The 21,144-nt window shown below is 45.2% G+C and overlaps 1 protein-coding gene across 1 annotated transcript in view; it reads left to right on the top strand.

Annotated features, from left to right (window-relative positions):
- The window catches only part of SLC22A18 (solute carrier family 22 member 18), a 60,388-nt gene that overhangs the window by 22,011 nt on the left and 17,233 nt on the right, over positions 1–21,144 (top strand). The window contains exons 6-8 of the mRNA XM_059474606.1: positions 14,759–14,874; positions 15,339–15,449; positions 20,617–20,717. Of these exons, the coding sequence (XP_059330589.1) occupies positions 14,759–14,874; positions 15,339–15,449; positions 20,617–20,717 (328 nt within the window). The remainder of the gene's footprint in view (positions 1–14,758; positions 14,875–15,338; positions 15,450–20,616; positions 20,718–21,144) is intronic.

Below are 21,144 nucleotides of genomic sequence, written 5' to 3'. Positions count from 1 at the left end.
AATTTGCTCCCGGCAAAACCAGCTCTCTGGCCAGCTGGATGTGCGGTTTCTTTTGATGCCAACAGGACCAGGGTTGGCCACTCTTTTTCTGCCACCAGAACATTCATCTCTCACTGTTCACATCTGTGGGATGAGTACAGAGGGAGTCTCAGGCAGATGGCTTTCATGTTCCTTCTGGGATAAATTTTTCCATGTGTTTGTTGATCTTTGAGTACTCTCTTCTCTCTTGGTTATGTTTGGATTTTACAAGAAGTAAGTCTGGGGAAGAAATTAAAGGTATATATTAACCAGACTTAAAGCAACTCACAAAGAATATCCCCAGAGCCTTCAAATTCCATGGTGCTTTGCTTTTAGGACATCATCGTATTAGTGTAGTTGAAATACAGGGTTTGTTGGCTGTGTCTGTAAATACAATAAGTTGTGCTCAGTTTGTGTAACTTAATTTTAAAAAATAACCCTTGTCAGAGACGTCTACTAGACTTGATCTGAAGCAGGGATTAAAAGTAAATATGTAGGTACCAAACTCACCACCTCTTGTACTCAACTGCTGCTATCTGATAATTCACTGAAGAGTAGTGAATTTTGGGTCCTTTCCTACTGCTAATCCCTATCCCTGTGCTCTGGCTGGGCTCTTTGTACTGGATTTTGATGTCATGTTGATGGGGATTGGCAGCCATCACATCTGTGCTGCTGATGTTGGCCCTCTTAAACCATTTTCATTTTTACTGACTTTCATTTTTTCCATGATGCCTGCAGTTGATCTTTTCCAGCCCCTTTTCCATGACAGCCCCTGCTGCAGCCAGGATTGCAGCTTTTATTACTAATTCCTCAGGATCTTCATTGCTTGTTTTACTCTCACCCTGTGGTTTTTACTCAGTCCTTCCTCAGACAAGTTTCCACTGACTCAAATTCATGCTTAAATTGAGTCAGGGCTCTAGGATGTGTCCCCGGGGCGAAGGCTGTTCCTGGGGCACCTGGTTCTTGTGGAGCTGGGCCAGCTGACACCAGTGTGCAACATCAAGGCTCCTGGGGAGGAATTCTTGGAACAGTAATAGGGATCTCACACATTTTCAAAATCAACATGTGTGTGCATCTCTCGTAAGTGGTGTTGTAATGTGTAGCTGCTGCTGTTGTGTTGTCAAGGGTGCAGCGAGACACAGTAAGCTGTGGGGTTCCCATTGCATCACTGTTGTGGCTGGGGCAGAAATGGCTCTTGGGGGATCCAGGGAAAAGAAAGAGGAGAGGAAAACTGTGGTGCTCTGGTCTGAGCACTAAACTTGCATGTGAGACACCTGATTTTTAAGGCTTTTTATTTCTACCATGGTCTTTATGGGGTCTTATTAGGGCATTCAGGTTTTCTGTGAGTACATCCAGGCTGTTTGCACCACACTACCCACAGGGATATTATGAAGATAAATTGTTAGATTTAAAGTGTGGGGGTTTTCAGCTGCCATTGCATTGGCTCTGCTTCTGTAGGTAAGAAAGGAAAACTTTATAACAAGTCTCTTACAAGGACTGATGCAGACCCAGGTCTGGGGATTGTGTGCTTTGGACACCCCAGTATTTCCCTGGTGCTGTACAGATGTACGTCCAACAGGCTTGGCAGTACTCTGAAGTCTTTACTTCCATGGTTTTGCCCTGCTGAAAGTAGAATTGATATGAAATGAAAATGTAATTTTTTCCCCTGTGCACTGAAAAGAAAAAAGCCAATAATCTCAAGGTAAATAATTTCCTAATCAATAAGTTTATCTGTTTAAGTGGACCTCTTTGGTGTACTGAAAGCAGCCAGCTTCTGCAAGGCTCCAGGATACCACAAACACCAGTCTGAAATCATCAGCGCTCCTGGCCACTAAATAACATGGCCCCTTACTGCCTTCATAGCACCTGAAATACAGGTGTTTCCTAGGATGTCCTGCCAAAGAAGTGTGTGGCCTCTGGCTCTGGCACCACCAGATGGCTTGAGATGTAAATATTGCAGCCACAGCAAGCCCCAAGCGTGCAGCGGGCGGGCGCTTCACCCCGCACAGCCACAGCCATGGAGCACCAGAGGTTCCCAAACTCCTCTGCAGACAGCTGGCAGCTCACACCTCCCTCACCCCTCCTGGTTTCCAACTAAATTGCTAATTTGCAATTAAATGCAACTAAAAATATGGTAAACACTCTGCTCCCAGTTTTCCACACAAGTCTGTCAGGTAGCTTGCTGCTGCTGCCATTGGGTGGTGAGCGGAGCGGGCTGTGCCGTGAGCGGGTGGCTGGGTGGAGAGCTGCCCGTGAGGCTGCCTAATATGTGGTTCCCACTGAGTGCTCCCACAAATACCAGTTCAGCATAATGCAGCTGATGCTAACTGGCATCCCTGTGGGTGGTCTCTGTAGTGGGGCCAAGATGAAACGTGGTGTGAAGAAAGAGCCGAGCTCTTTCTCTCCCTAAGGGGAGTTGCTCTCACTGAGAGCGAAGGTGTGGGAGGCAGAGCTCGGGATGCAATGCTGCAGCAGCTCTGCAGTTAAAGGATGTTCTTGTTCAGGGCTTTGGCAATGCTGGAATCCACCAAAATACCCAGGATTAATAGAAGACCTGGCAATTACGTTTGATTGGTATGAAATGCATTCAGTTTGCTTTCATTTATTGCTCCAGAATGTGCAAGCAACTTTAATGTTGAATGTGCTTTTTAACCCAAATAATTTCCTACTATGCTAAACAAAGTAGTTGAGAATACCTCCCTCAGTGAGAAGTTTCTTCGCCATTCTTTGGCTAGGGTTTCTCCTACCAACTGTGCAGAGGAGAAAGCTGCTCCAATTTGCAAATGCGAAACCCAGAGCAACCTCCTTTCTGAATATATTTAACATGCAGAAACCATTGTCATTATGGATGAGGGAAACAAAGTACTTAATTGAAGGAGTTCAGTAAACAGAGCAGCAGTGAGACCACTCCTGGTTAGAGCATAGGAAGCCTGCCCAAACAAGCAAACTGTGTGCCTTCAGTTAATGGTTTCGCCCATTATTGAAATGGAGTGACTCACTCATCTCATGCAGATGCCTCCTTTTGGGGTCAAACTCTTCATGAAATCAATTCAGCTGCCCCACAGCCCTCAGGCTCTGTCTTTGCCTGAGAAAGGATTGGTTTCAAGGGCCTGTTGTGCAACCAGAGAGGTTGCAGTGGGATGCTGGAAAGTCTCCCACCTGACCCTTGAAATGCCTTATTTGTGACTTTTGGGTATTAGTGTTTCAACACTGCTTCCCATACAAAATTAGTCCTAACATGTCCTATTTCATTAAAAGGTCTTACTATACAAAAGGTGCTGGAGCCCTTGATGAAGCATGGCAAGGTTTTTCACACCTTGAGGAGGGAGGTGTTGGCTGCCACTGCTTGTTCCAAGGCAAGATCAGTCTGTGCCATACCTCTGGTAGGATGCTGCATTTACAGTTACTTACCTCAAGGGAAAGAATTAACTTGTTTTGCCAGGGATTACGTAGCTTTAAAATGTCATTCACGTGAGCACAGTCCTGTTAAGAGATGAATTTTAAGTGTCAGACTTGGCTAGCCGACGACTTCTCTATTTATTTACCTCAAAGCCTGTGGGTGTGGGGTGTGGAGAGAGTCCTTGCTTTTGTGTGACACAAGGGTTGTTCTCAGGGATCACTGCAGCAGCATTGCTTGCAAAAGGGACTGGCAGAGGGAGAAGCTAGAGTGCCTTAGTGGGCTGATGCTGGGACACCTCCAAGATTGGCAAAATAGGTTGCTACCTGCAGCATCAGCCTATCTGCCCACAGTCCTGCTGTCTGCTTGCCAGAGTGCTGAGAAGGCACTCTGCAGAAAGCCAGAGCATCTGTTCTCTGTGTCTGCTTTTGGAAGGTGGGAGACTGTTGTTGTTATCTTATTGTATTTCATATTTCTGGTGACCCATCTTAAAGTCCATACCTTCTTGCTGGTCCTATTATGCAGCTCCTCTCTGCAGCACAGTTCCTCATGGTTTCCACAGGGGCTCCTCCTGGGCTCTCGACCCAACCCCCTTTTATCCCAGAGCCCTTCATGAGCTACAGCTGCTACCCAACCAAGGATCCCACAGCTGTAGCTCATCCAGAGCAACAGGACCCACCTATCTAATACATAGGACTCTCACTACATATACATATATTCACAAGGACTCCTTTATAACAATACATATATTCAGGCCCCTACATTTCCCCCCTTTTCTTTTAACAATTATACAATTACAATATACGTATCTGTCCCAGCTCCCAGGCTGCCACAGCTCTCGGCTGTCCGGGGGATTCCATACCTAATACATATATTCAGGCCCCTACATTTCCCCCCTTTTCTTTTAACAATTATACAATTACAATATACGTATCTGTCCCAGCTCCCAGGCTGCCACAGCTCTCGGCTGTCCTATCTTCCACTGTCCCAGCTCTCCGGCTGCCACAGCTCTCGGCTGTCCGGGGGATTCCATACCTAATACATATATTCAGGCCCCTACATTTCCCCCCTTTTCTTTTAACAATTATACAATTACAATATCCATATCTGTCCCAGCTCTCAGGCTGCCACAGCTCTCAGCTGTCCTATCTTCCACTGTCCCAGCTCTCCGGCTGCCACAGCTCTCGGCTGTCCGGGGGATTCCATATCTGTCCCAGCTCTCAGGCTGCCACAGCTCTCAGCTGTCCTATCTTCCACTGTCCCAGCTCTCCGGCTGCCACAGCTCTCGGCTGTCCTATTTTCCACAGCTCTTCAGGCTGCATACCTATCTTCCACAGCTCTTCAGGCTGCTACAGCTCTCAGGCTGTCCTATTTTCCACAGCTCTTCAGGCTGCTACACCTATCTTCCACAGCTCTTCAGGCTGCTACAGCTCTCAGGCTGTCCTATTTTCCACAGCTCTTCAGGCTGCATACCTCCATCACGTCGGGGTCACCAATTGTTGTTGTTATCTTATTGTATTTCATATTTCTGGTGACCCATCTTAAAGTCCATACCTTCTTGCTGGTCCTATTATGCAGCTCCTCTCTGCAGCACAGTTCCTCATGGTTTCCACAGGGGCTCCTCCTGGGCTCTCGACCCAACCCCCTTTTATCCCAGAGCCCTTCATGAGCTACAGCTGCTACCCAACCAAGGATCCCACAGCTGTAGCTCATCCAGAGCAACAGGACCCACCTATCTAATACATAGGACTCTCACTACATATATATATTCACAAGGACTCCTTTATAACAATACATATATTCAGGCCCCTACATTTCCCCCCTTTTCTTTTAACAATTATACAATTACAATATACGTATCTGTCCCAGCTCCCAGGCTGCCACAGCTCTCGGCTGTCCGGGGGATTCCATACCTAATACATATATTCAGGCCCCTACAGGAGACGTCCTCTTGGAAGCAGCAGTCACTGTCTCACTCCTCAGTGCTAGTAAAAAAGGCAGTGGCTTGCCAGATCTCTCTCCATCCTTTCTTTGCCAAATCCTACCCCTTCCCCTGGCAGGAACTACCTGGACCCCACCCCTCATCCTTGGGCAGCAAAATTCAGCTCTGCCCACACACTGCTCTGAGCCAGCTGTGAGTGAGTGAGTGCATCATGAAGGGTGAGAGGTAACAGCTCCAGCCAGTGCCAAGCCTGCAGATCTTCCAAAGCCACTGCTGGGAGTCGAGACTTGACGTGCTGGAGTGCAGCTCAGGTTACTACAGCAAATCCTCAACAGTTTCCTGCCTAGCTGAGTCTTTTGGAGTCTGGAGCACTGTAACATCATAAAAGCTGGAAAAAGCTTGAACTCATTCAGAGATTATTTCACACCACCTACAGCACTCTATGAAGTCAGACATGCTGTAACATATAATTAATGATGTGTTTGGTGTTGAGTCACTGAGTAGTCTAGCAAGCTCACCTTCAACCAGTCTGTGTGTGGGAGTCCTTACCCAGCAACACACCCAAACTGAGCATTTTAATAATTTACCACGTTCTGAGCTTGGAAGAGTAGTTTTTGTTCCTTAATTAGGTAATTTAAACAAAAATACTTAAAGGCTTTACTACCTGTTAGGGAACAAATCAACATGAAGGAGAGGGTAGGGGAGACCCCAAAATCTGTGCGTAATACTACTTTCTTTGAGGTATCCAAGAAAAAGGTTAAGAGATAGGTGACTGCATCTTTGTGTTATATTCAACAGTCACTTAATAAGGTACATGAACACTTCTTGGACTGAAATGTGGCATTACCCTTTCCCAGCTGCATGTCCTCCCAAACACAAAGTGAGAGTTGTGCTTATTCTTACTTATTCTCTGGAATGTTTTAGGGTTGCAGGAAAAACAGCAGCATTTTCCAGGGAATGAATGAGCAAATATGTGCCTATCTGGCTTGTGACATGGTGGTAGGAGACACAGGTTTGATTCCCAGTGTACAGAAGGAAATTGCACTTGCCTCTCAATGTGCTCTAGTGTCCTTATCCTTTCTGTGACAAAAATCATAGTAAGAATCCTAGTGAAGAGCAAGAGTCAGACAAACTTGCATAATACTTCTCTGATTACTTTTCCAGCCTCCAACTATTTTCAGCTCAGGGGATTTCCTGACACGAATGAGTGAATATGATTCGTGATGCTTTAGTAATCTTCAGTGCATCATTCTTCTAAGTGCTTATCTAATCTTGCCTTGTACCTGTCCAAACCTTTTGCTTCCACAACAACAGTAGCAACAAACTCCACAGACCATCATGTTGCAAGAAGAATTAGGCCTTTCTCTTTCTTTTGAATTAGTCTTTGACAGTTTCATTTGGTGCTTCCCAGTTTTTGTGGTGGAAATTACTATGTCAGTCACTTCCTAACTGCCTGCTCCAGAAATAAGCAGTTCAGAAAGCATAATTTCATGTGTGAATTTAGGACTTTAGCCTGCAAACATCTAATCAAACTTTAAATCTAATCTGTGTTATTACCTAATCCCTCAGCTCTGTGAGGGCCATATGCAATTCCCCACTGGCTGTTCTTTTCCCCAATACTCTTTTAGTTGTGTACTCTCAGGAAATTTTCTTACTTCACTGCTGTGCCAGATTGATCACAGGTTGAAGAGCACATGTCCCAGCCTCACCAGTGGGGTGCCTCTGATGTGAGCACTGACCACCAACACCTACTTTCTATCTCAGCCTGTCCCAGCTCATCCAACATTAGTTAGCACTGCTGGGATCACAGCCAGGTGTTGCAAGCCCCCATTCAGGGAGCACAGCTCATACCTGATCCTTGGCTAGACTTCTCCATTTCTAGGCATGCAGGGTGATGCTCTATAGAAGTGTGAGGCAAGCAATGCCTAAAACAACTAAAATCTTTTGGGGAATGCAGTTTATTCCCTCATTTGTTATAAATTCTTGTAGGTGTGCAGGTGTTCAGTGAACCGAGGTGCCAGTGGGACTGTTGATGCCGTGCAATAGGGAAAAGTAACAATCACACATACAAGCAAAGCTTTGAATGGGGAAAGTGCAGTATTTGGAAATATAGGGTGTTTTATCAGAGAAAAGTCACATGAGGCTAAACGATACTCGAAATTAGTGGCAGACTGTGGGCAAAGCAAGCAGGTCCACCCACATCTTATTGAAGGGTGACTGAGATCCCTCTTCTGGCAATCAGCCCAGTGCCGCTGTGCTGGATGGGGCAGCACAAGCCTGGCATGACTGCTCCAGCTGCCTGGGCATTAGCATCCTGCCACAGGGATCTCCAGCTGCCTGGGCATTAGCATCCTGCCACAGGGACCTCCAGCTGCCTGGGCATTAGCATCCTGCCACAGGGATCTCCAGCTGCCTGGGCATTAGCATCCTGCCACAGGGATCTCCAGCTGCCTGGGCATTAGCATCCTGCCACAGGGATCTCCTTCCCTCTCTGGCAGCAGGATCTGCTGGGGCTGGCTCCTTCCAGCTGTTTCTCATTGCTGGGATTTTCTCTGCAGCAGGCACTCAGTGGGGATAGATCACGTTCATGCTGCAGAGCTCCTGATGGACAGCCAGCCTTATCCATCCATACAAAACACTTTTTATCTGGGGAGCTCTGCCAAAAGAGGATTTTTCCCTGTGGAAGAAGCCCAATGCATTTTATTCAGTGCCCTGCATTGCCCTGGTGCTTTTTCTTCAAGGCTGAGTATCAAGAGCCACCTGCAGCCCTCCTTGTGCTGGGTCAGTGACACACACAGGAGTGAATGTCCCTTAAGAGAAGTTAATCCGCAGGTGGCTCCAGGGAGTGGTGATGGCTGTGAAGTCCTGTTCCTAATGTCCCCAGCACATGGCAGCTCTGATGTACCCCTGTGGTTCCACTCCTGGCTCTTTGCCCTGCTAATGCACCAATCTTCATCACCCCTCCCTTGCCCAGTTCTGATGGAAAGAGCTCATGGAGACTGCCTATTCCCCTCGTCATATTTTTTTCCTTCCGCACCACATGAATTTTCCAGATGTGGCTGCCACTAGAAATAAGCAGTTGAATGAGCACTTGTCTGTGGGTGACTCATTCTCACCCTGTGAGGGGCTCTCTGCAGGGTGTGGATGTGAAGTCTCACTCCCCCTCTGGACACACTGCAGTGATGTCAAGCTCACCATAGCAAAAAAAAGCCTCCTGCTCTGCTCAAAGCAGTAGCAGCCAACTTCTGCTGCTCCTCATCTAAAGCATATGTGGCAAAAAGGACAACCTGGTAATGGTTTCCAGTTGAATCAGGAGGGTGAACTCCCCCCTTTTCCTGCTGAGGCATGGGAGGGGGTGGCTATCCACTCAAGTTTTGTGTTCTGTGTCAAGAGATGGGGAACACGCTTCTCTGTGTCTCTGTGTGATGTTTTTTCCATGAGGACAGGAGTAGGAGCTGCAGAAAGGAAGACTCGGGGGTGTTTTGTTTTCCTCTCAAAGGCATGGATAATGTGATGGGTGGTCCTGCTCTGGTAGTGCTGCCTTGAAGTCTGCTGAGCATTGGGGTGTCTGAGTTTATGTGTGTTATTGTGTTGTTTCTTGCCCTGGGCTGTGGAAGCTGGACTAGCTCTGTACATTGGCATGAACATCCTAGGAAATGTGGGAAAATTCTATCAGCTCAATAAGTCTTTTTCTGGTTGAGGCTTTTGTGGGTTTGTTTGTTTAAGAAGGATTGGTGGAACTTTGTGCTTGGGTTGTTGGGTTTTTTTAGTTGTTTTTTGGTTTGGTTTTTTTTTTTTTATATACTTAGGCAGAATCTCAACAATATAGACCAGACCACAATGGGTCAGAGAAGAAATGCATTCAGCAAGGCAGTAAAAGAGTTTCTTGAACAAAACCATCACTAATTTACAATAAGTTATGCAGTAATTTATGCATCACTAAGTTATTAGGACCACAGTGGTCACTGCTCACTTTTTTACAGACCTAAAGCTGGTTACCCGAGCCCATGGTTTGGTGTCGTGATTTCACCTGAACCTTTTTTTTCCACCTCAGTTTTTTGCTTCGCTTTTCTTTTAAACTCACCAGCTTTTTTCCACCTATATCTGCCCCTCCAAGGGTGTGAGGGGATAGTGTGGCCAAACTGCAATCAAAGAAATATTTTGAGAGTCCTCTCAGAGCTGTTTAAGGAATCTGGCCTGGCCATGAATGCCAGCTTTATGCAGCGCAGTTTTGAAGTAGGAGTGAGTCACTAAAAAACAATCTGTGCTGTCTCCACGTTCAACTTTGACTTTATTAAGAAAAAGAGAAAGAAAACAAACACAATCCCATTCACTGTGAAATACATATTGATCCTTTAATCCTTGGGGAATCATTGGGAGCTGCTTCCTCCTCGAAAGAATCAAAAGAATCGCTGCAGCGTTGACTCAAGGATAATTGTGCAATCACGGGTGTGTGTTCTGCTCCTGGGCTTTGCAGAGCAGGACTCTGTGGCTAGAATGCCAATGGGAGAGCCACTGATACCATCTTGTGGCACAGGCAGCCTCCCTTAGGTACCTGTCTCCATGGTGTGTCCCAGGCTTCTCAGGCACAAAATCAAAGATGGGAATTGCAGCTGAACAAGGACTGGAATTTTGGCTGGAGCCCAAAGCTGTGGCCCCTGTTGGTTTGCTGTAGCTGCCCTTGGTGGAGGCAGGAGGTTCAGGTGCCCAATCCCTGCTTGGCACTGCTGGGGATTGTGGCTGGCAGGCACCAGCTGGGATTCTGCTCAGGCTCCCTGTCTGTGAGCTGGAAATATGTCTGCAAATCCTGGCCAGGGGCCTCTCCTGCTGCTGGTCCACTGCCTGGTGCCTGCATGCTGCACATGCCTTTGTGGGACTGAATTTTCATGGCAGTTTTGCTGAAAGCACTGCTTCAAAGCTACTGTGAAATGCTCTGCACATGTATTTGTACCTATGTATGTACCTATACACACCCTCACATTCTTTTTTGGCCAGGCCCTGCTTTCCAAGAGCTGCATTTGCTCCTAAGTTTTTCAGATGCTGCATGTGTGCCACCTCTGACTTCAGGGGCAGGAGACAGGAGTTGGAAAGCCTCTGTGTTACTGCCTTGCTGTGTTACTGTCGTGTCTTGATTCAGAAACTGAACTCTGATTGCATTCCTTTGGCTCACACTAATTGACCCTGATGGCAGCAGGTTGTGAAGGATCATGGATTAGCTCCTCACTTTGCTGCCCTTGGGAGGTGAAGGTAGGGATTTACTTGCCAATAAATAGGAGGGGCAGGTTAAGTGTTAGATGGGAAGAAATGCAAGCCTCCTCCAGCTGGCTTTGGATCCTAGGATTTTTTTGAGGGTCAATCTGTTTTCCAGTACATTACTATTAATGGTTTCAACATCAATTCTGCTTTCCCACCAGCATTTAGGATGGAGTTTCCAGATGGGTAATGTTAGCTGCCAGCCACTCATCCCTTCTCCATGGCCACAGGCTACCAAACAAGCCTTGCACTGGGCCCCACCATGGGTCCTGTGACAAGTGGCCATCCCACTTTTTGAAACCCGTCAAAACTCTTTAAAAGAATGCTTTAAATACAACCACATTTTACTTATTGGCTTCAGGAAAGTGAAAAGGAGAGGCTGTTGTTAGGTTATTAAGCAGTGCTTGGCTGATGTTATGGGCTCCTGGCCTCCAGGTCCCTCTGCTCATGTTCTCTTCCTGCTTCTCTGAAACTTTTATGTCGGGACAAGCTGCAGCTAGTCATGTTGGCAAAAACTACTCCTCCTCGACCCTAGTTCCTCCTGGTGCTAGATTCAAGTGTTTGCTCCCTGCAGCCAAAGTGTTTGCATCTTCCTGAAAGCAGGAGACTGGGATACATCAGCAGGACAGGAAAATGCTCTTTATTCCTCTGCTTCATAGCAGGGCTGGAAAAAAAAATAGTGGCCAGCTGTGGTTTTAGCTGACAGCTGAAAGGGGCTTTGCTAGTAAAAGTCCCCAGGGAAGACCAGGAGGCTGCTGACAAAAGTCAGGAAGGGGCTCTCTCTACAGATTAAAAAGCAGAGGAATTATAAATAACATGCTGAAGTGCACAGATAAAGTTACCCAAGTTATCTTGGCCATAAAGCCCAGGACAGCAAAGGCCCTTAATCTCTCATTAATCAGCAAGAAGCTGGAAGAGGCCATACAATGAGCTCAGCTGCCAAAGCTGCTGTGCCCTTTTGCTCCATTTAATTTAATTGTATTAGTCCTGCCCGCAGCCTTTGTTCTTCTGCCCTGCTCAGGAAATCTGCTGCTGGTTTGGCAGGGCTCACCCTGGTTCCACATGGCTGGTTTGTGGACAGCCAGGAGGGAGGAGAGGGAGAGCAGCAAGGGGAAGAGGATGGGAAAAGGTCCCACGGGAGCAACCTGCTTGATGTACTTCATTTATCTTAATAGTGCCACTGCATCCCTTCCTGGTGAGGCTTCCTCCTGGTAAGCCAAACACAAAACTGAATGCAAAAGGACTCTGGCTGATATCAGCAGAGATGGGATGTTTAAATTTTAAAATAAAAAAAAAACCAGACGAGTGACCACGAGCCAGCTCTTGTTCAGCAGGTGCTACCAACCCAGCAAAGCATTCCTACCACCACCTCCCTTGGTTCCACCTCATCTCTCTTAAATGAGCCAGCAAACAAATGCAAAAGGTGGTTTCCAGGACACAGGTGAGTTTTGTCAAATTTCAGCATTTGTCCCTGCTGAAGGATGAGATAGGAGAGCACCTAACTGTAGGGTGTACTTTCCTCACCATTCCATCAAGGAATGACAGTGCTTAATGGAAAAAGATGGAGCACCAACAGAAAGATGTGCTTAGGAAAAGGGATTTTCAGATGACTTTGCTTCAGGCTTGTGTGGGAAACACAGTTTTGAGCTCCATATTTTACTGGATTTCTCTGATTTCAGCAAGCAGCCATGTAAAATTTCACAAATTTGTTATATCAAGCCCAAGTTTTCCCAAACATGTAAATTGTCAAGGTTCTCCTCTCCCTTTCACAGCAGTGAATTAACAGTCCTGTGCTTGCAGTGAAGTAAGCACAGGGCATTATTTGCTTATAGTTTTACAGAGTGATCCTTCTGTCATTGCTTACTGTAATTCTTCTTGGATATGAAGAGTAAAACATATTTACATTGGTATGTGGGATTCTGGACAACCTCAGGGAAAAGTAGGGCTGGAAAGGAAGTTCTTCTGGCTGATGAAAAATTTTGAGATGTGTTTTATATATCAGAATGAAAGCTTGAAATAGAGAAACTCCCAGAAAAAAAAACCAACCAGACAACCAAAAAAAAAAAAAAAAAAAAAAAAATTATCACACCCCACACACACATTTAGCCAGCTGCAACTATTATTTTGGTTATTTTATCCTTTTTATTTTCTTAGTAAATTTACTTTATGTTGCAATGCAAAGTAGAAATTCTGGATGTCTTGGATAAAAAATTTTTGTCCACAAATTTGATTTTAGTAGTTTGGGAACTGCTTGGCATATAATTTTAATTTAGCAAGTGGCAATCTACTGCACTAAAAATGAAAAGTAATGATCCAGTAAATGATTAATTTTGTGGTCTGAGTTAATTAGTGAAGCGGCTTGGTGGATGGAAGGCAGCAGGTCTAAATTACTGTGCTAAATCCTTTTGTAGAAAGATATTATCTGGCTTTGTTGTTTTAATAATAATTAATGAGAATTAAAATATTCAGCTGGGATTTCGCTGTTACTGTTAGCGGGAATATGTGTGCGTGTGTATAATATGTATATTTATATTTGTTCTCTGATGATTTTGTTACTTGTTTGCATCTCAATCCTTGACTGTCTTGCTCTGTGGCTTAAATAATACTCCAGAAATTATTCAGACTGCACCTTTGTCTAGCATGGAGGAAACTTGAGGCTTTTACAATTGGTGCTGCTGGTTATTTAATGAAAAACATGCACCATAGCCTGGCAAGGAAATCAGCAGTAAAAAAACAGGCAATAAGCAGTGTCTAATCAGCAGGATCACAGGGAGCATCAGCTGGGGGCTCACAGATCACTTTTACATCTTACATGTGGCAGCACAGGTTGCTGGCAATGCAGGGATGGCACACTCACCTCCAAGGCTGCAGGGATCTGCAAAACTTCAAAGCCTTCTCTGCTGAAATCCAGGCATTACTTTGCTGAAGTCCAAAAAGCTTAAATTTGGATGCCTCCAAGGCACCCTGGTGGTCACTTTGTCTTGTGCCCTACATGACATCAATGTTTGGTGCTTCTGCTGGGCATTTCCACCCCAAACCTGCTTGCTGTGGTTGGTTTCAAGCACAGGTTTTAGGAAACCCTACAACTAACTGGGTTCTCATGATGGGGGAGACTTTTAATGAGCTGGTTTAGTGGATAATTGCTCTCAGTGTTAAAACAAACTTCTCTCTTTGTTTTCAGCTTGACTTCTCTCAGTTTCAGTCTTCCAGGCCTGGACTTTGCTCTACCATGTTTGTTAACATTAAAGTCCCTTAGACTGTGGAATCTTCCCACATACCCTGAAACACTAGGAAGAGTAATTTCCTAATCTTCTCTTTTAAGAGGACAGTGATAACTGGGGACTAATTACTGGCTCTATTGACTTTTTAATGTTTGTGTTTTTTAGATAAGTTGTAATTGTTCCTTTTTATCATTGTACAACTATAGTTAAAAATTGCTGTTCACTGTGTCTACATCCAAGGATGTGGCCCCACTTCTGTTAAAGATTCAGTGTTTGGGGCTCTGAGAGATAGCTGAACTTGGTTTGGTCATTGATATTGGTTTGGTTTGTGGCACCTTTGGAGAAAAATAAGTGCATCAGTCAAAATGCTGTTTACCTTCTCAGAAGGTTTTTTAGTCGTGTTTTTATTTTTAATGCCTTCTTTTCAAATGGTATCATCTCCCTGGTGGGTTTAGTTCTGCTTGTAGGCCGTATTCTACATCCTTAATCATCCTGAGTACTTTCCTTAAGTTCATTTTATTTCACTGAGAAATTTCAAGGAGTGAGATAAGACTTAGATTAATGAATTTGGGGATTAGACAAGGATTAGGTGGATTCTAACAAGCAGATGCTGTGCTTTCTGTGGGAAGATTTCTAAGCTTCATTAAACCAAGAAAAGCTCTTTTCCCCTGACACTTAGAGATTCAAAAGCATTGTATTATACCCTTATAACCATCTTGATAAAAATTTCACCATCTTTTGGTGAAATTTCAAACTGTGGTCATCTCCAAACCCTCCATGAAAGGATGTGAGTTCTTTTAATGCCTTATGTAGTGTGACTTGAAAGGGAAACTGTTCCTCATCCAAATGCCCAAGCCTTTGCAGGATGGAAGTATAAACACCTTGTTGATGGTATTTATCCATTAGCTCTATTTTTTCTGTTTCCAGTGTTTATGTTCCTACATATGTTGGGCTGGTGGGAAGTCTCATCAACACCCTGATAGCAGTGCTTTGGATCCCTTCTCAGACTAAACCAAAGTCAGACCATCACAGGCCAGAGCACAGTGAGTATTTTGTGTTTCTGAAAAACAGTACATGAAAAAGGGCAGGGGATTGACATGCAGCAAGAACTGCTGAAGGACTTTGGAATTGATTTAAGGGCAAAAAGGCTCCAGCACTGAGATGCTGACGCTTCAATGTCGAAGCTGAGCTTATGGAAGAGGATTATTCCAAATATATTGATCACTCTTCCATGTAGAATTGCAGTCTTCCAGTCTCAGAAAAGGCGATTGTGGAGCTCCTGCTGGGGGTTAGTTTTGTCTGACAGGGGAGGAAACCCCACTGTCTCAGGATTCCTCTACATGCAGACCTGGCACCAGCTCCCAACCTCCTACCACCAGCACAAAGCTGGTGCAGCAGAGATGTGGGTTTTGGGTGGGTTTTTAACCTGAGCAGAGTCTCAGAGTTTGCTGCTTTCTACCCTTAGCCTGTATAATCAGAATATTAACCCATATGTCATCCTCTGCAGGCACATCACCGTCTGGCAGCTTGTTTAGCATCAGAGAAATCCTGCGTCTGATGAAGTTTCCGGGAGTGATGGAAGTTTTCATAGTCAAGGTGTTTGCTGGACTTCCCATAGGTAAATCTCACCCATTACCCATCATTGCTGATGCATTTAGAATAGGATGATGTAGGCCAGACTTGTCTCAAGTTTCTGAAAGCACATTGCTTTTGGTCACAGAGCAGTGAGGATTCACCTCCTAACTTGATGCTGGGTGCTTTCAGGTAGTCTCAGCTACACAGGGTCAAAAGCCTGGGACTTAAATGTCCAACACGTTACTTGTCACAAGCTGCATCTGGGAGTTTTGGCAAATCATTTAATCTCTCCATCTCCCTCACTGCAAATGTTTTTCCTCTTGTCTGTCATTTCTCTTTGTGTTGTAAGCTCTTCAGAGCAGAAAAAAATTGGTTTTCCTCTGCCAGAAAAACCGAGGTCCTTCCTGATTTTACTTAGTGATTTTAAGGTGTATCCTAACCTTTTTCCCAGCAATTAAAAATTGCTGATGGATGAGAGGGCTGAGCTGCACACAGGGGACCCACAGCATGTGTCTTCCCTAGCACATTGATGGGGATGCTTGTTCATCTCTTCCTTATTTATTCTGCTGGTTGTGTCATGGTAGGAACTCACTGATCCTTCAATCCTTTCCCAAACCCATCTCTTTCCCTGCTTCCTCGGAGTCAGCTGCTGTCCTGGCAGGGTTCATATCCCTCTATTTGCCTGACTATGTATCCCTGGCCATAATTTAATAATCTTCAGTTTTGCCTACCCTCTAACTTCTTTCCCCACACACCTGACTAGAGACAAGCTGCAAGTCATCCTCATCAGTGATGTGGAAGGACAGGGTGATGTTCTCTGCCCTTCCACAGACAAAGCCTTCACAGCTCTTTTCCCATTCAACCCAAAAAGTCCAGTTTGTCTTGAGGATGATTTCAAGAACTGAGTTTTGTGCACATCATAACGTGTGTATCATGCATCTGAACAAACTAAGGCACTTCCCTTCCAAACAGGGATCCTAAGAAGGGACTTAAGGCACCCTTGCTTTTAGACTTTGTATCTTTTTCCAATTCATTTTTGTCTGGAGAAGCCCTTGAAGTTTAAAGAACATGAAACATGATTTACAAATTAAATGCTAATTTGTAAACTGTAAATTCAGTTTACAGATGAAAGTGAATTTGGCTGTGGAATGTGGCTGAATCGGAAGGGGATGGCACTCCTGGGCTTGGTCAGGCTCATCTGTTATTTCTTGCTGTATCTCTGGGGGAATGAGTCCAGCTGGAGCTGGAATTAAAGGATTTCTGGGTTTTTTTCCCTTGCTGTGTGTAGCTGGTATGGGCTGAGATCAGTAATGCCAGTTGGTTCTACCCCTGACCCTGGAGACAGGATGCAGTCTCAAACCACTGCTGGCTTGACCTAACAGTGCAATTCTTTTGGTTCTTAATACAATAAACTTCTAAAACTGCACTCTAAAAAGTGTATAAAATGACAGCATTTCACAGAATGAGAATGTTTTACAAGGGTTTTCTTAGCTGATTCTGACTCATTTCTCATCTTAGAGTAGCATTCATTTCTCTGTTAAAAATGCCTGAGACTGCATCCATGTGAGCTTCCCACAGTAATTTCCTGTGTGCTTTCTCTTTTCCAAAGGCCAGGCAAAATGCACTTTGCTTTAGACATTCCTGCTGAAATGCAAATTCCTGCCTGTTACAGAATCCATTCTCCTTTCCCTGTGCAAAGCAAAAATACTCACTGACCAAAATAAACATCTCCTGCCCAAAGCTGCAAGGCAGTTTCTAGGCAAAGAGGATGGAGACAGTGAAGCTGGGATTTAAGGCAGGCACTGGGATTTCAGTCTGTCAGTATTTCTGTAAGGGTAGGAGAAGGTTCACTTGGGGCTATAGCACTCCCACTACAGTGAGGAGTAATTAAAATCATAGGAGTGATTAAAATCCTAGTGACTTCTCTTTGCAGGTCTCTCTTCACTTCAGGTCACTGACCAAACTGCTGGCAGCTGAAAGGGGATCTGGCCATCCCTAATTCTCTGCAGCTCACAGCTGGAGGCTGAGCTCCTCATGAGCTCATTTACCTTTCATCCCCAGGCTGCAACTGTATAATTAATTAGATTGCCCAAATTACAGACTGTTTTCTATTTACTTTGTAAACAGGTTTGTGATATACAGCAAAGAAAATCTTTTGTTCCTTATGGATCTCATTGTTGTCTAAAATTAGCTGGTTTGAGACCGAAAGAACCTCCCTGGGAGGGCTGCAGTGCTGGGAACCTCCTCCCTGTGTTGCATAAAAGCAGAGACATGGGCTCTGTGCCTCTTGCAGGAAAGGAGCTGCCAGGGATTGGGAGGCAGCAGAGAGCTCCAGCACAGCCAGTTATCTTCTCAGCTGACCTGGGAAAAGAGAGCCTCACTGCATTGGGGTAGATAGAGACAGAAAGAAAAACAAGGGAATAAAAATATCAAACATAACTCTCATTGACAAGAAATCACCAGGGCCTTGAAAATATTGATAAATAGCTGCTTGTATGAATCTTTGGCTGCCTAATCCCTTTGGAAAATCTGGTTTCAGCATGATTGCTTTAGCACCTGCATCCCATTTTTTCAAGGATTTTCTTCCACGTGTGGAGCAATGTTTTGCAGCGAGCCTTGGGGCTCTGCATCTCATCACATTTCCAGTCCAGTGTAGCAGGGCTGTGATGAGCTCCCAGAGGCTGTGCTTGCCTTCTCACACCATCTTGCTGTAGGGATTGCTAAACTGGCCCTCCAAAACTACAGGCTGCTTTCAGACATGGAACTTTTTTTTTTTTTTAAATAGGGTTTGCACTCCTGATTTTCCTTGGTGCTTTTTGTCACTGTTACTGCATCTCACAAACCATTTCCCTGCTTTCTGCTGCATGACCTTTGTTACTCATCCCACTGATGCTGGGTTTTCTAAGGAAAAAAAGTTGTTTTCACCCTTTTCATAGACCTTGAAAAAGGCATGTTTTCTGAGGGTATTTTATGCCATTTTCCTTTTTTTTTTTTCCCCATGTTGAGCCTGTCAGCATGGACTGAGGCTTATCATTACTTATGTGCTGCACTCAGCTGACCTGCAGCCTACCCAGCTGGGAACCTGCTGAGATCTTTGTGAGAAATGTTTGTTCCAATGAACATAACATATTTTTTTAGTTCAATCTGAGGCTTGCCTTGTGGGTTTCATCAAGAAATGTGTTACCAGTGGGAGAGACCACCTTAGTTTCTGAGAGAAGAGGGGCAAGGGGGTCTCCCTCCTCCAGGCAGCTTTAAGGGACCCTGCAGGCACAGGGGGTGACACCCATCTGAAAATGAGACCTTTGCACCTCCAGGGATGCTGTGCAATGTGTAATTCTAATTTAAGAGCACAGCCTATTCCTCTGCTCAGAAAGAAGGCAGCTTGTTTGGAGGAGAAAGATCCAAATCTGTCTTAACTTGATGAGGGACTTCAAAGGGGAGAGGAGCTGTAGAAGCTGGAGCACAGTACCAGGAGGAGGCATCAGGTATGCAGGGAGGCCAAGCCCCTCCTAGGTGGTACCTGCAGAGGGGTGCAGGATTGAGGGCGAGCTCCTGCTTCCATCTCATCTTCCTACAAGTGAAACCAAGTGTGGTTTTTCTTTCATTTTGTCACATGTGCCTTTTATAAACATGTGCAACCCTGTTGCCTGATTTGGCTGTTGTGAGTAAATACTGGAATTTGCATGTTACCTTAAGCTGGCTTGAGCTGAGAGCAATTTCAAAGAAACTGGATAAGAATGGGGTGCTCTCCGTGGAGGGGTGTGGTGAAGCCATAGATCTTCATGAGCCCCAGCTCCCAGACACCTTCTCCACACAGCTGGAGAGCAGAAGAGCAGGGCTCCCTTCCTGCCCCCATCCCTCTCTCCCAACCCCATGGAGCCAGCTGGGGTGCAGCTACTCTGTTAAAGGGGAGGACATGTCTCTGGTGGGGCTCAGGAAGGCTTTGTGGCAGGTCCTGGGATGGGAGGGCAGTGCTCCCTCCAGGCAAAGGCTTGGGGTGCCTGGAGGCAGCTCCTTGTTGCTGCAGGTGCTGCACTGGTTGGGCTGGGGTTGGGCTGCTGGATGCAGTGGAGTTGTTCTTGTTCCTTAGGAAGCGAATCCTTCCAGCAATCTGGAATGACCCTCTTCATCCTTCCAGGAAAAGCTGGCAAATCCTCCCCATGCCATGTCACTTTGCCAACCACCAGCTGTCTTCTCAGTCCTCACACATTGCCTCCTGCATTCTGGTTTTTGCAGGAAGGAGAGGAACAAGGCTCCCTTTTTACCCAGTCTTTATAACTCAGAGAGTCTTACAAGGAAAGGCAGGACTGCTGAAAGTCATCTGGTCTCTTCTCTCCCAGAAGGATCAGTGGTCTCTAACAGGCACATTGTGGGGTTCTTCACACGCAGAGAGCCCCAATTTCCTCCTGTCTTGGTCCATCTCAGGTGCACAAGACACTGGGGGAAGCAGCAGACTCTTACCCCACACCACACTTGAAGTGCAGTGTTTTGACATATTTTTAATTTCATGGCTCTCTCTGTGAGGCTGGGAGCATGTGCAAGCACGCCTGTGTTTGTGTATGTTTGGCAGTGGGGAAAACACACACTATTGTATTTTCATTTGAGATTGAGTGGATGTTCTCTGTTACACTTTGCAGAAATTGCCTCAATTGCAAAGCAGACCTGGTCTGTGCTCTTTCTGCCCATACTTTCCTGACTGCTTGTGTTGACATTGCTATCATTGTCCTCACAAGAGATTTTCCACATGCCCCAGACATCGTTGCTGAGGTGTGCAGTGAAACCACTGCATTTTGGCTGATGTCACTGGGCTGCTCCCCACACTGAATATCTTAAGTCAGGCAAAAGGGGTGAGGAATCCAATCAGATTATTTTTATGGTTACAGTCTTGTCTGAACAAATGTTTTCTTGCTGTCTTAATGGTTAGCCTGGCTTCAGTGATACAAATATTTACCAGTTTATAATTAACAGCTGAAACTACAGCCTACATAGTCACATTACTTAAAGATGAAAGTAAGGGGGATAAAAAAGTTAACATTTAAAGATTAAATTACTACAATTACTTTGAATAGGATTATGTTCATGTTTATACCCAGTGCTGGAAAACCCAGGGAGAGCTACTGACTTGGACTGGCGGTGATTGGGAGCAGGGTTTGGCTATTACATGCACTGCAAGTGTATTGATGTACTCTTTGCATTAACCCTCCCTCCAGGTTTGTTCATGATTATGTTTTCCATCATCTCTATGGATTTCTTTGGCTTGGAAGCAGTGGAGTCTGGATATCTGATGTCATATTTTGGTGTCCTTCAAATGGTAAGTGAAGTGCAAGTCCCCCTCTTGGACAGATTAGCTTGCAGCACTGCTACCTAATTCACTACCTTCTGGACACATGCTCTTCCAAATCCAGGTGCATTATTGACAGGCAAATCCTAGCTCTGCCATATGGCATTTAGCCTCAAAAAGAGAAGTGACTCCAATTTATTCTGTTCCTTGGAATGGGAAGAAATTGAAGCAAGGAGTGTCCTGAAAGCTTTCTTCCCCTTGTCCCTCTCTGTGGATCTTTAAGCTGTGGAGCTAAAATTTCCTTGGACTGATATGTCCTGGGTTTTGTAACAAAACTTACATTGAAGCTGAAGTGCCTTGGCTGAGGTTTTTCCTGGTGCAGGTTAGTTGATTTGCATTTATATAGTAGCACCCTGTATAGTCAGGAAAGCAGACAACCTTACTGGTGTTTTCAGTG

This window comes from Ammospiza nelsoni, chromosome 6, assembly GCF_027579445.1.
Source record: "Ammospiza nelsoni isolate bAmmNel1 chromosome 6, bAmmNel1.pri, whole genome shotgun sequence".
NCBI lineage: Eukaryota > Metazoa > Chordata > Aves > Passeriformes > Passerellidae > Ammospiza > Ammospiza nelsoni.
The sequence above is the reverse complement of the archived record's forward strand: the minus strand, read 5'-3'. Positions and strand labels throughout refer to the sequence as shown.